Here is a 15,091-nt window from a genome sequence, read left to right as displayed (position 1 = left end):
GTTTTGCGCTCATACACTATGCATGAATTACGTAATCGCAATGTTTTTATTGGTTAGTTGCATGAACACACGTAACCACCTATTGTATTTTCTCAGGTTTTGTGCAGGGTCAACCCCCAAAATAGCGAACAAAAACATACAACAAAGAACTTTGCCAGGCTTCCTAACCACTTCCCTCTATTAACTATGATTGAAGTATGAATTAATATTGCAGAATTAAGGGATACATAAAGTACATACCGTTGAGTTTCCCGACCGCTGGTCAAGGAGAACACAGGCTCTGGGGACGAGATTGGAAATTCCGCGCGTAATACGTTCTGGCCTTATATTTGTTCAAAAGGCTTTTTTGGGTTTATTGGAAGAAATATTGCGTTTAAAAGTTAGTCGGGCTCATATTGAAACCTTTGATGTACATAAGAATAGTATAAACACAACAACTTGAAACAGCAAAACAAGTTCTGTGATCGTCAGATGAACATTAAACATGATAAAAGTCGCAAAAGTCTGAAACATTGAAAAAAGATTGAAATGACATGAAATACAAAACAATCCCAACATCAAGGGGGGCTTTATATTCGGAAGTAGTTATTGTTCTTTGAGATCAAACACTAAATATGAGTTATATAAACCCATAAGCTTAGTTTAGCCCATGGACTTATAGTTAGTTCTACGTTTAGTTTACTTAGTTTAGTGGACGTACTGAATTTTACGGTATTGGTACAGGAAGTTGTAACTCAGTCACATGTGACGTACATGATACTACATAAAGTGAGGAGCAATCGCGATTCCTTTGACATCCTTCATTTGCGTGACCTTTTTTTCAGCCAGCCACGTGATAGCAGAGTCGCTTCGATATTTCCTAGAAAAGACCGGAACGAGGAAGGAGGAAAAAACATCGAAGCGACTCTGCTAGCAGCTTGGCCACGTCAGTGCTATTACAATCTTGCTGCTGTCAAAATTATAGTTTATACATGTTAAGCGTCTAAATGGAAATCTGAACTATAAGTCTCTGGCACAGACATATTTTTATCTTTTAAAAAAAATGGTAATAAGCTAATGATTTGATTTTTAAAAAGAATTAGAGCGCCATTTATGGCTCCTGATGACATGGAGTCAAGCCTTGTGATTTTTTTTTTTTGCTAAAAAAATCACTCAAAATTAGCAGAATAAACTCACAATATGTAGAAGTAGACAGTCCAATTTTAATAGATCTATAAACATGTCTAAATATTGTTCTTTCCTTGGTCAGAAATTGCAAATTGTTTCTGTTTTGTTTCAGAAACAAATGCACTTAAAATTTTCCGCCAAAGTAAACAGGCATTGATTGGCTCCAGCTAATGACGTCACTAAGTGCTTCAATTGCAGTGACATATCGCGCGACAAACTGGTGTCGATTTCACGCATCGCCGACGCTACAAAAACAACAAATTTCTAAACAGTCACGTTTTGTCTGAAGAAGAAAGAAACGGCTGCAGTATGGAAATTTACGAAGCCAAATATGACTACTGCGATAATTGTGGCGAGAGCTTGCTTAGTTTCAGTAAAGGAGATAGATTCTTAATCACCTACAAAGCTGAAGGAGGATGGTGGGCCGCTCAAAGTTTGTCGAGTAACGAAATCGGATACATCCCTGCATCGTTCGTTGAGGTTAGAGATAGATCAGTTTTTGTTGTCTTATTTTATCTATATCGGTACATCTTCTTGAAGTGTTGGTGTGTTTTTCTCAGGAAATTCTGGTTTGTTTGAATTATAAATTAAAGATAAGCTCTTTGTTGTTTTGGCGGACGCCGAAGCACAAACATGGGAAGATTAGTAAAAAATTTACCGTTTAGAAGCATTTTCCTTTTTGCTAAGGTTTCGTTTCCTGTTTCAGGGTAATTATCTCGGTTTGTTTCCTTATGGTCTGGAAATTTCGATTATTATTATACTGTTGACTGTATAGAAAGCATAGAGCTGCACTCACGGTAACATGCAACACAAATACTCAACAAACGGCTCGAGTGTTCGTTACCAGTGGGAACCGAGATTCCCCTCAAAGAAGTGTAAATTGGCGACATCGTGAAATTTCCTTCCGCGTACATGAAAGCAATTAATTTCTCAGCTCTTCTGTGTCCTCGATAATACTTGTTTTCATGTTTTCAGAATTATTAACAGAAGAATTTGGTCGTCGTTCCGCAGTTAATAACATTTCGGTTATATTTCTTATATTGGCTGTAAGAGCGGTAGGCGATCCCGAAATCTTTAAACCAACAAATTATTTGTATTATCCGGTTAAAGCAATTTCGGCGGAATTTTAATTTATCTACCCACCATCAGCTGGTTGAAAAAGTAATTGTAGTGCTTTGTCATATGAGTAGAAATACGCACTGCCAGATTGCTGTAATCGATCGTGGCAGAAGATAAGCTTTGACATAACGTGATGTAAGTCTGGGGGGCTGATTTCGGCGAGCAGTGGGGGTGAAGAAATAGAGTGCGTAATTAGCTAGACTCTTAAAGCTCGATCTTGCGTGCAGCTGTGAGTTGAGGCACTGTTACAAGTTCGTAGAATCTCTACAGGTACAGGTATCGTCCTTACGCTTGTGTTCGATATATTCCTTTTGAGGTCGGGTCAAGTTATTGAGCAATAATTGCTGAAGAGATCTCGATATTTACACAATCATTGTGTGCGTGTTTGTACTTGGAAATATAAACTGGGACAATCACATTTCCATTAACCAAATGAATATTTTTCACACGACTGGACGCATGGGTAGTCTATAGTTTTGTTTCAAGGTTACCAAGGTTGTTTGTTTTTGGTCGATTATAACATTGAGAGTTCGAGAAAATTAGTACTTCACCTATTCAACTATCAAGTGTGCACTGACGTTGTATTATGATTAATTCTGATACTAATTTCAGCGGAAAGAGCTGAATATTGTTTTGATCTCCTTTTTCCCTTTTGTATTGGTCGACCGGTGAGTATCAAAATTCGTAAAAATAACTGAAATATTAGTATGCGAGTAAAGATTACCCCGCGATTCTGAAGAAACAGGATACCTAAGCCGCCATCAAATATTTTTTACGATACCATAATCGACCATTATCGACATTCAAAACCTTCAGCTTTTTATTTTATCTTCCTCCAGATCTGACATAAAGTTACATGAAGCAAGCGGTTCTGAGGTGGCAAAAATATTTTTTAAAATACTTATAAGGTTTCCAGCATATAATTGAATATTTGTCGTCGTTCCTTGTGGTAAAATTTTAAATGAGGCGATACCGCACTTGATCTGGTCATCTGTCTGTGATAAGAAATAATCATTCTTTGCTTTTCTAATTCAAGCGTAGCAGCTGCGATACGCTGAGTTTCGCAGTGGATTTTTCGCGGATTTTTTGTGCGTTTCCGAGCCTATTTCTGTGTTTTCGTCTTGATTCGATTCACACGTGCCTTGTATTTGCACAACAAAGAACATATGACGCGTTACCAAATTAGGAATCACTCCCAGTGCTTCTCGCCCGACTTCCTCCCAACTATGCACATTCTGTGTTGTCGTTGCTCAATCGCCGGTTTTAGCAAGCGACGTTTCTTACAAGGAAGTTCGGCTGTTTGACTTCGTTTCAGCAAGGGCATATTCCACATTTTCGAGGTCAGTAATAAGGGTAGCAGCAGTTACTTTGATTTGTTGTTGAGAGAAATTCGAAGTGCTGTTAGTAATTTGGGAAGAAGAAGGCCGTCAACACATTTGTTTACAGGTGTGTTTTTATGATGGCCTCCTCTTCTCTTGTTCTAAGGAAACTAGCGTCGAAATACCGGCTTTGCCTTTCAGCATTTTCAGTACAGCTCAATAGTATAATTCTGAGTCAAGTTGATAGATTTTATTTACACAAATTGCTCATTTAATCTTGTACTTTTGCTTCGCGAAATGTTGTCAATATAATCAAAGTACAAGGGTGTCGCTCGCGTCATATTCGTGTAAAAGAAATTACGGAAACTTTGTTTTGCTCTTGAAATTTTTAACTTTTATAGTTCTTGTTACATTTTACCACGCCATCTTACTCGGTTAGATTTATCTGGTGAGGACGTCTGTTTGAAAAAGTGTGTGCTTTAATAATAATTCTGCAAATTTTATTTTCACGAAAGGTCGAAGGTGTCATCAATCGCACAGCGAAGGTTTTGCAAAATTTGCAGCGCGGGAATTTCGCTTTCTTGTCAGCCGAAGAGTTGGAATATCATCAATGTATATTTTTTACTGCTCATCTTTTAAAGCCTTTATGTATGATATTGCTAATAGTTTCTTTGTTGTGTAAATGCTCCGTTTGTTGTTTTAAAGCTTAATTTGTGCGGTCGCGGTTTTGAAATTCAAATTTTTGAAAAGTTACATGTGACCTGTAAAAACAATAACATGGCGGTTCGAAAATAAAAGCCTGGTAATATTTCTTTCAACTTTTTTGCGTACAAAATAAGGTGATAGGACAACGATGTGCAGTACGTTCTTGTGTGTAAAGCGATGTCGAAATTGTGAAGCTAAACCCTGAACTTGTCGTGTTTTGGCTGTGTTTGATGAAACAATTACGGTGCTTCTCTTGTAAGACGTGCTTAATTACGTACAAGTTATCACACGGAGATCACAACATGGTTTCTGTAATAGTCATCCAGCTGTCTGCTTTTTCAGCTGTAGCTAACAGTAACCAATCACTTAGGCACAAGGGTGTGTAATTTGCTTTGGAAATCTTTCTTATTTTTAAGTTTTAAAAGGTCGTTTTGCATAATTTAAAAATATTCGAACATTTCAACTTTATAAAAGAATTCAATAAATTATTTGTGTTATGTGAAGAATCTTATTGGAATTGTACACAGTTTCAAAGAGTCACTGAGAAAATGAAATCTTACAAAGAACTTGCAAAAGTCTTTAAGTCTTGTTATCACACAATCAGACAGTTGTTACTGCAGAGTAACTCTAATATTATTTGATTCCTGATGTGTTGTTCACTGCATGACTGTGCAATATTGCTTCCATATGACCATTCAACCATTGGTGTTTTTTATTGCCGCTGAGCTGTAATATGACTTACTAAAATTTATGTGGATGAACCTTAATTATACAAACCTAGATTTTCCTTACTTTTCAATTATCCAAATTATTCTCAGCTTCTGTTGTCCAATTTGTGTTTCAATTTTTTTATTATCCATGCTCTTGATTATCAGACTATTTTCACAAGTCTTCAGGGGTCTAAATAATCAAGATTTGACCATTATTTGATTCCTACATCTTTCAGTTTTGTGGACTGAATCTTAATATTTCATCCATTTCTCAGTCTCATGAAAGTGAATGTTGTAAGTACAGTATATGGTTATAAAGCCTTGCCTTATTACCACAACCTCGTTAAATGGCCAACTTGTTATTACCACTGCTTTTTGACCTGAACAAAAGCTCATTCAAACTGGTTTTGACAAAAAAATTAGATACCATCTTTAGTTAGCTTTATGTGAAGTGCAAGTTAAAAAACGTACTTGTTTGAATTTGATCCTAAAAAATGAAACTATAGTCGAACCTTGTTATTTCGAACCATCAGGGGAAACCGAAAATAGTTCGACAGAACCAATAGTAAATGACTGAAGCGCAATTTCAAGGGAAATGGGTTTTTGTTTGAGATAATGGAGAATTCTAAATAACCGAGTTTGAATTAGTGGGGTCCAACCGTACACTGCTGAAACGAACAAAAAATAACCTTAAATTAACTGTAAAGATAATGATTACAGAGCCTGTAGTGAAAACGGCAAAATGCCTCTGCCCAAACCTAAACTAGCTTGAGAATTCTGGAAGGGGAAAATTGATTTTGGCTAGTGAAATCAAAGCTGTCACTAGCCAATAGGCTAGCCAGCAAAAACGTTTGTCTGGAGCACTGATCACCAATTCAGGGCTGTCACTAAGGGCCGGGGGCCGGGGATTTTCCCCGGCTACAACGACTTTGAGCCCCGGCTACTTTGACTGATACAAAACCAAAACATTGGAAAGTGAAAAATACATCAAATGACAAAATTGTAAATTAAAAAACAAACCAATAGTTTATTAGTGCAAATTATTATTACCGTTTTCTCAGTTATAAGGCGCACTCGGTTATAAGACGCACCCCAAACTTGGCAACTTTGTCATCCTAAGTTTCCAAACTGAAAATGTTCCGAAAACACTCGGTTCTAAGACGCACCATGAGTTTGGAAGTTAAAAAGATGCAGTCATCAATTTAAGGACAGTTCTCCTTACAGAATTTGAATGTTTGAATGTTGCTCATACTCCTTGGTACAATTTTCAGGTAAAGAGGTAACATTTCTTGCTAATATAAGGCGTAAATTAGCTCGAGGTAAACATTTTTCCATCATTTATGCTTCGATCTTGGCTGCTCAATAACCTGGCAAATGTGTAGTTTCCAGTGACCACTGAGTTTGAAGCTTGGTTACCAAGTTCTCAAGCACGCTTCGTACTGCTTCGCGCCCTGTTCGCACTTTGTTTATCGAGTGGTTTTCAACGATTCTCAGGCTTTTTTGGTGTTTCCTTGTCTTCTAAAGTCATTTATCAACTTTCCAAGATGGGGAAGATATGTTTAATATGAGTATGCCTGATTTTCTTTGTCTGTTTCAACATAATGCTGACATGTATACGTAAGCAGTCGTTACCAAAACTTGTCAACTCGGATAATAAACTTTTCGTTGAAACTTTCTGTTTCTTGTTCTGGAGGTGTAAAATAATTTACAGTTCAATGACAAACACTAAGAGTTTTCTTTTTTCTTGTTTTAACTGCAAGTTCCTATAAAATGACGACTATAAGATTTAGTTGGGCGAAAATACTCGGCTATACGACGCACCCCAATTTTGGCAAGAACTTCCCAAGAAAAAACAGATTTTCCTCGTAGAGAAAGAGAAAGTAGTAGGTTACAGTGGTGTAAAAATTGCATAAAAACCAATTCATATTAGGAACAATTTTGTTGTTTCCTAAACCCTACAACCCGCCCCCATCAACAGCCAACACTAGAAAAATCTTGTCTCCCGGCTACATTTTTCGTTTCCCCACCTACTTGAAAAATTAGTGACAGCCCTGACCATTAATCCTTTTCATGTTGACCATAGTATCAAAAGGAGCACTTAATATTAATATTTGCTCCATTTTTTTGCAGCATATAGCGGTTGTTGATCCACTAACCTTAAACAGCATGGATGTGTCATCAAAGGCAGAGAAAATAAAAATGGATGCTTTATGTGAGCTCACAGCAAAGATTCAACAAAATCCTCATCCAGGTAATTAACCACATTCTTGCTTGTTAGGTCTGTTGTAAATCAATTAATTTCTGTGTCTTTGAAGTAATGTTATTTTAAAATCAAAGAGTAAACATGCATAGTTACTTAGGTAGTAAGCCAAAACTTTAAGAAAAGAAAGATTCATGTCTATACTTCAAATAGAGTGTCCCCAATAGGATCCCACCATCTGGGCTAAAATTTTCCCTCAATCCCATAACCCCGGGAAGTTTTTATCAACTAATCCCGATCCCGACCATTTAATTCCTTGCCTTGACGATAAGGGGCCTTTCAGTGAGTGTATATTCCCTCCTAGCACTTGAGGTCTTGAAGTATTTGGTCATCGAAAATAAGCTGTAAGCTAATTATGTCTCTTTCCGGTAACCGAGCAGGTGAAAAACCCGGTAACTTGTGTCTATCATTAACCCTTTAAGTGCCTTTTTGTGCGTTCACGAAGATCACAACATGATTCTCTTTCCATTAGTTCATTATTTTTTTGTAACCAGACTTTCCTGATCTTGGGTTGTTTTACTAGTGACATTTCCCGAATCCCACCTCCTTATATTTCCAATTCACATGTCCCATTCATAAATTCAATTCCAAATCTCGCTCCCTATCCCCTCTAATAAGCCAAATCCTGGATCATGAAAAAGCCTATTGGGAACCCTCCAAATAACTTAATTGCTTCATAATTGCGTGGTACTGAGATATGCCCATTTATGATGACACCGGCATGCTCACGGATATCAACTGGCACTGATCAGATACTATTTGAATCGTTCCCCACACCTTCATCATGTCTTTGTTCAGAAACCCATAAGGGTTGAAACGTGTAACTCCCTATGATTCACATTGTACAAAGCATTTGCACATTCGTTTGCACTAAGTACCATATTTGGAAAATTAGGCGAAAAACATTTAACCAATCAAAATTTATACTATATTTCGGTTAAATTCACAGCGCGCGCTAGCTCGCGCTCGATGGCATAATCTCTTTTTTTTAACAAGCTTGGTTGAATAAAGTTAAATTTGGTTAAATTCTCCTGTTTCATCTTTGACGTAGTCTGGAGAACTTTGCTTCGATATACTGAATGTATTTCTTTTGTTTCTCTAAGAAATTTATGGTGTTTAGGTCGAAATTCAAGCAACTTACCGCAAAACCAAAAATTATGTTGCGTGTGTCACTACGTGTATAAAGCATCCGCCTACAAATATGGTACTTAGCAAAATGAATGTTCAAATGCTGTGCACGCACGTTACACGTTTCATCCTAAAGGTATCATCCTAAAACACAAATTTATTCTTACAGTAGGTTCCCTATCTTCCTAGTTAAGTCCTGATGACAATCAAATACAGTTATTATGTAAGGCGAAATGATTGCACTGTCTGATGAGCCATCACCTATTTGTGAATATTTCGCATCAGTTAAACAGGTAACATACTTAACACTGCACAATTTTTTTTCAGGGAGGAATCATCCAAAATATCCCAAAGAAGATTACTTGGATGATGTAACTCCACCAACAACCCCTGAGTTAAAGAGAACCACTCATCCTCTCTCAACTTCCAAGGAACAAGATGAATTACGGAAAGATCTGAAATTTAGCCAGCAAAGGTAAATAATATAGCGTGGGTTGGAAAGTTGAAATAGACTGTAAATTAAATCAACTCTGAACAGACTTGGTCAGCCATTCAAGACATTTGAAAAGATTGACTGAACTTTTTTACATAACCCTGCAACAATTTCTGCCAGATAGTAAAGGGTTTTTAGGGACCAACATAGGTTAATCAAAGCCTGCTAGTCTATTGCTGAGTGCCAATCAACATCAATTTATAGGTACCCATTTTAACACCTGGGTTGAGACAGGCACTGAGTCAGTGTCTCGTTCGAGAACACAATGCAATGACCCTGGTTCAGCATGGCTTGAACCTGAAAAACTCAGTCCAGAGTCCAGCAATCATAAGGTCACAGTGACTCCCTGTTTGCGTGCTTACACTTGTTTACATGTACACAAAGAAAGTGCAAGCAAGCAAAGTGTAATAAAACTTACATCAATCTTCATCTTTTTCTGCAAAAAGGCAGAGATGAACTTTTCATCTAGACTATTTGCTCTGAAGGTTGCAAGTGATTTAAAAATGCTGATATTTCTTTTTATCCTTTAAAAACAATGTGTAGTTCCATAAATTATCCATACCTCCCCCACAGAAGGGATTTTTCCTATGACCCCCCACCCCCTCTGGAAATTCCAATATTTGAGCTTCATACATTTCCTTAAAATTTTTGGCCTTCGAGACCCCTCCTACCCCCAGGAATTTCCAATCCCTTCTGTGGGGGGAGTATGGACATTTTCTGGAACCACACAATCAGAAAGTGCATTTGTCTATACTGGTCTCAGTGCTGGAAATTACTGTTGGTCATCAGACATTGTCCAATCAAATACATGTATGCCAAAATTTCCAGCAAATTTTGCAATAATTATGTTCAGGCATGATGTTCAAGAACCTATGTGACTATGTCATGGAAAATTTTTAATTATTGATTTAATATTTCTAATATTTCTGCTTAAAATAAAAGTTTGGAAGGACACAAAAATGTCCTTTTAATAAGAAAAATAATTATTATTTCCAGCACTGGGTCTACACCCATGTACTTTTTTTTGTTCCAGTCAAGGTTATATTAATATAATATAATTGATCATGTTTCTTCTTTTAGGGGTATTAATCTTGGCAGACCAGAACTTGTGAAAACATGGGAGAAATTTGAACACAAGAAGTCAGTCAAAGCAGAAAAAGAAAAGGGTAGTGACAGTGAACTAGAATCCAGATTTCGCTCCATTTCTCAGAAACAAGAGGTGAGAATTATTTCTACTTGCTTGGAACTTAATTTCGTGCAATAACATTGATTTTATAAATTTTCTCTTTTGTGTGCAGTCCAGATGAACTGAATTCTCAAATTCAGTCCACAATTTTTTTCAAAGCAGTCTTTTACTATTTAAAGCTTGTTTGGTCCAGATGTGGAAGTAACATATACACTGACCATTTTCATTTTGTTTATTTGTTCACGCTCTGGGCCTGTATAGAACTTGCCATGCTCGACCCATACTGTCGAGACATAGGACTGATATTTTCCTAAGTACGCGGCCCTTGTGCTTGGTTAATTAACAACACTATTTACAAAAGTGGTAGTGGCTAGTGGTGGATATTTACCGAGCCGCGAAGCGACAAGGTACATATTTACCACAAGCCACTGACACTGAGGTGAATAGTTGTTTTAGTTTATACTAAAACAGTGAGATAATATAGCCTAAAAGGATGATTTTTGACTAGTTCATTCCATTCGAAGATTACAATTTTCTCGCGCGTGTTGCTCGGAGGTGAATAGCAAAGGATATTTGAAGTTTGAGTAGCCAATCAGCGTGCGCCAAAAATGCTGGGTCGCCCACTACCTCTCGGAATGAGTTAGTTTATTGGTTCTTAAAACAATAGGCGGGGGGGGGGGGGGGGGGGGGGGGGAAAAAAAACCCCCCCCCCAAAATATATTTTTAAGAAATTTTTTATTTTAAAAAAAAAAAAAAAAAAAAAAAAAAAAAAAAAAAAAAAAAAAAAATTTAATTATATAAAAAACGAAACCCGGGGAGGGCCACAAAAAAAAAAAAAAAAAAAAAAAAAAAAAAAAAAAAACCGCGGAGAGAAGAACTGCGCAGCGCAGTAATAACAGGTGACAACAATGCCCCTAGCCCTGAATAACAATAGAGGTAGTGTTTACAGCGGGCGAATGAAAATAGAGGTTCCAGAGAGGTAGTGTCTTACTGAAAATGCTATCCACTGTTTTAGTATATACTTACTAGTAATAGTTCTCCCTATAAAGCTGCCCCGCCTCTTTATAATTTGTTTTACAGCAATAGTCTAGGATTTGTGGAGTCTTTTTGTCGCCTTTAAAATTAGGCTTCTTTTTTACTGTGCCATGTACGTCAAGACATTGTTTGGTCTGTTTGCTGCGGAATTTCTTGTTGTGTGACACCATTGCGTCCTAAAAATATTCACAAGTTCAAGTCAAATATATTACCTAACGCGCGGAAATAACACTTAACACATTAATCGTGGTGACAACACACAAGATTATTCCCGGGCTTATAACATTCACAATTAACTTACAATAATTTCCAGTTCAAAAAGCCTAAAATTTCCACGAGTAACAAAATATGGCACATTCAAAGATTCGAGAAAACAATTTTTGATCCTTATTCAAACCACTTTTTGGATCAAATAATCTGACAGTTTGTTAGCGAAACGAATAACCCCCGAGAGCAAACCTTAACGCTCGAACCAGCTCTTGGAACACACTTAGCCAAGAACACGAAACCAATTGCTCAAAATCTTTCCACGTATTACTAACAACTGCTTCAAATATCACTTAACACAACCAAAGCAGAGAACAAATCTGTGAACATGCAAAAATCGGAGTAATCAATGTGTGACAGATGCCAAAACAAGCGTCAGTCTTTTTAATACCGTTTTAACCCAAGAAGAGGATTTTCATTTACCTCTTCCCCTGTTATCGTGCCGTCATAATACCCGTAACTCCTTCGGGCATTTTCTGCTTTTACGTCATCATTACCTAGAGACCCCGGCAAAACGTATAAAAGATTCCTCGCGACCTTGTTCGAGCAAATTGAGATTTTTTCTGGTTTACATACCGTATAGTATGACTGTAAGTACATTCTCAAAAAAAAAAAAAAAAAAAAAAAAAAAATTTAAATTCTCTATATATACCCGCAAGCTACAATGAATGCCTCCTCGGGCTTTGGCGAAAGCCCTGCAGGGGCAATAAGATATATATATATTATTATTAGTATTTATTTTTCAGTTCAGTCTGCATTCTCATTTTGATTTTTGGCCCATTGTCATCATTGCCATTTGAAGATAGAGATTTGTTTGTTATACTAATACCCCTGTTCTTTCTTTAAGGATTTGGAGAAACAGAAGGAATTAGAAGACACAAAGCCAGAGTTTATGAGAGTAAGCCTCAAGAAATCCACAAGAGAGGTTCAAGCTACAAGCTGACCATGAAACTTTGTCAGACTATCAGAAGATAATTTTATGTTTAAGAAAAATACAATATGGTTGCCCTGAATGTGTAAGAAAAAGGAAGACATAAGAAGAATTTGTTATTTTTTATAGACCAGTTCAAGTTAAATTATCTTTTCAAAATTTATGAAAATATAACAATATAACCCTTAAGAAAGACGTAAAAAAAAGATGTTTAACTTAACCAAAAAGAGAGCTGTTTTCTTTTCTTGTGCTGAAATTGCAGATTTTTATTAAGGTTTCCGCTAATAAATTTAGGCTAGTAATTATGTACTGCAAAATAGTTTAAGGGGTTGTTTTGGTATCTCATTAATGTGCATGTCGTTAAGACCTTTCTTGACACTGTTCTCGTGACGTTTGTATAAAACTTATGATAAAGAAGAAAACGCGCACATACTTTAAAAAAAAAAACACAGTCTGGTGACAAAACATTTAGTTATCTAATCACAGCATGTGACTTATCGTCATCATCATCATCATCGTCATCATCATCTGTCCTTACTAATATCACTGTCATTTTATAATTGAAAACTAAGTTAGGCTACACGTCTTTCAATATTGTTTTACTCTGCAAGGGCTTCAACCGGGGCCACCCAACGCTATTCCGCCAATCACAATGCGAATCTTCAATAAACTAAAGACGCAGAGATACATGTTAATGTGTCATTAAGGACCTTCAGATCGGAGTACGAGATTGAGTACGAGTAAGACTTTTCGAACCTAGTGTTTATGCTTTCAATAATCATATTTCAAATGATCGTCAACAGGGAGGGTCAGGGAGGAGTGAGGACTCTGGAAAAGTATGGAAAGTCGCACTCTTACTCATAGTCCAATCTCACGGTCCCTATTGTCACCTTGGGAACGGCAAAACTTCGCTGTTCTATTTGGATTCTTGTCTCGGCCATAACCCTTCCTGATTAAGTAAAGAAAGAACACTTCACATACACTGTTAAAAAATCTCAAGGACTATAGTCACCTTGAAAAAAAAATTAAATCAAGGCGTCAAAACTTGTGAACTACACATGTAAAACCAACGAATTGCACAGCACATTGCAACAGTATTTTCAAGGGTCTTTCTTTACTGTCATCCAAGAAAGACCCGAGAAAATTCCTTTTTTTTTGCTAAACTCACCCATAAGTGTTGGGTGGTGCCTAAAGAGATCACAGTATAATAACTACGTACAATCGGAGTGCGAGATTGAGTACCAGGATAAACATGTCCTTTCGTTAAGCCACTGTTTTTGATTGTTATAGTAGTTAACACGTTTATTTTTTTATAGCCATTTTGTAGGATTTTGTTGACCCTGCCGATTGTCATGTTTTTGTAGATTAGTTATAAGTATACTTTTCGGTCTGCTTTGAACAGCATCATACAATGTAGCTCGAAGAGCATTTGCAGTGGTATCGCAACGGTAATCAGAAGCCTTGGAGACCAACAAGAGCTTTTGAATTTTCTCAACTTTTTTTGTGTTTTCTCAATTTGTAGTTGTTTTTTTTTTTAATTCTATTACATTTCATTTTTTTCTTATTATTTTTAGTCATTTCTAACCTTGTTACAACTTATGATAAGTCATTAACTTCTTTAACATTTATTTTTGTATTTCACTCTTTATATAGAAAAATAGTGGTTACATGTCCAAGGTGTTGTAAACTTTCTCATGTTTGCGTGCTGTTGTCATTATTTATAACTTTTAGGCGCTCTTTGTCTTGTGTTAATTTGTCGTTCCTTGGCACGTAACCACTACAGTATTCATAACAGTAACAACATTTCTTGGAGTTATTAAATACAGTGTGTATATTTTGTAACGATGTATTTGACAAATACTGATGCACTATCGAGAGAATGTTGTATAATCACTCTGATAGACAAAAAAGAAAGGAACGAATTTATTACAATACATGTAAAGCAGAGTGTATCCTTTTTGCTAAAATACTTAAACTACCATTAAACAGATTTTATGGTATAGCAGTAGTAAAATAGTTTTATTCAGAGAATAACACCTTCGGACTGACGAACTGATCTGTCCTGTCCTGGTTTTTGAAGAGGGTTCTAAAAGGAGGCGGGGGTACAAATCCATTTCGCAATCACAGCAGCGAAACTCCAGAACAAATCCCAGTTCTAGAATTCAAATTTCAGAGAACTGATCCGACTTCTTGTTAAATGCATATGATTAATGTAAGAACAATACTTCCTAGACTCGGTCTTGAAATAAAATGAAATGTGTAAAAATTGAGTAAAGCAATAACATTTGCCAGCAGTTAACGTGTGTAAATGGACAAATGTAAACAAGACAAGATTTTAACGGGTGAACAGAACTCACGTTCCCGCTCATTCAGTGTATCGTGTACAATGCCCAGTGCCGTAGCATGGGGAGCCCCCGCCACTGCTTGTTTATTAAGTGCTTGGACCGAAAAAACGTATTCAAGAGGATTTTCTGAAAGTTGGGTGATGCAATACGCTAATTTTTTTGTGTCACGTGACAGGAGATAAGTTGTCCAGTGGGTGGGGTGCAAAATAAGGTAATACCAAAATAAAGCCGGTAAAAAGCACTTATACCAAACTTTTATTCCAAAAAAAATCGGTTTATATCACAGCGCGGAGCAGAAACTCACACGATTTGTTTGTTTGAAGCTTGCCTCAAAAAGGTGTGGATGGTCGTCATGGCGACCATTTTTTGAATAAAACCTTTAAAATTAAGTTTGCGGGATTACAAGCATTCGTATACTAATCAATT

At 36.7% G+C, this 15,091-nt stretch overlaps 1 protein-coding gene across 1 annotated transcript; it reads left to right on the top strand.

The window, feature by feature from the left end:
* The first annotated feature begins 1,392 nt into the window (after positions 1-1,392).
* Positions 1,393-14,320, top strand: LOC144653041 (uncharacterized). The gene is made up of 5 exons (XM_078512955.1): positions 1,393-1,647; positions 7,151-7,271; positions 8,736-8,883; positions 9,982-10,120; positions 12,237-14,320. The coding sequence occupies exons 1-5, from the start codon at positions 1,477-1,479 to the stop codon at positions 12,330-12,332; spliced, it is 675 nt and encodes a 224-aa protein (XP_078369081.1). The 5' UTR covers positions 1,393-1,476; the 3' UTR covers positions 12,333-14,320.
* The last annotated feature ends 771 nt before the right edge of the window (positions 14,321-15,091 follow it).

Source organism: Oculina patagonica, chromosome 5, assembly GCF_052425735.1.
Source record: "Oculina patagonica isolate OP01 chromosome 5, crgOcupat, whole genome shotgun sequence".
Classification (NCBI taxonomy): domain Eukaryota; kingdom Metazoa; phylum Cnidaria; class Anthozoa; order Scleractinia; family Oculinidae; genus Oculina; species Oculina patagonica.
Note: the sequence above shows the minus strand (reverse complement) of the source record. Positions and strands in the feature narration are given on the sequence as shown.

What these genes read in the sequence shown, in the direction of transcription:
- LOC144653041 (XM_078512955.1), top strand. Translation starts at nt 1,477, where the DNA reads ATGGAAATTTACGAAGCCAAATATGACTACTGCGATAATTGTGGCGAG. An exon ending in TCAACAAAATCCTCATCCAG is followed by an intron (nt 7,272 to 8,735) that starts GTAATTAACCAC and finishes ATTTTTTTTCAG; the next exon opens with GGAGGAATCATCCAAAATAT. An exon ending in CTGAAATTTAGCCAGCAAAG is followed by an intron (nt 8,884 to 9,981) that starts GTAAATAATATA and finishes TTCTTCTTTTAG; the next exon opens with GGGTATTAATCTTGGCAGAC.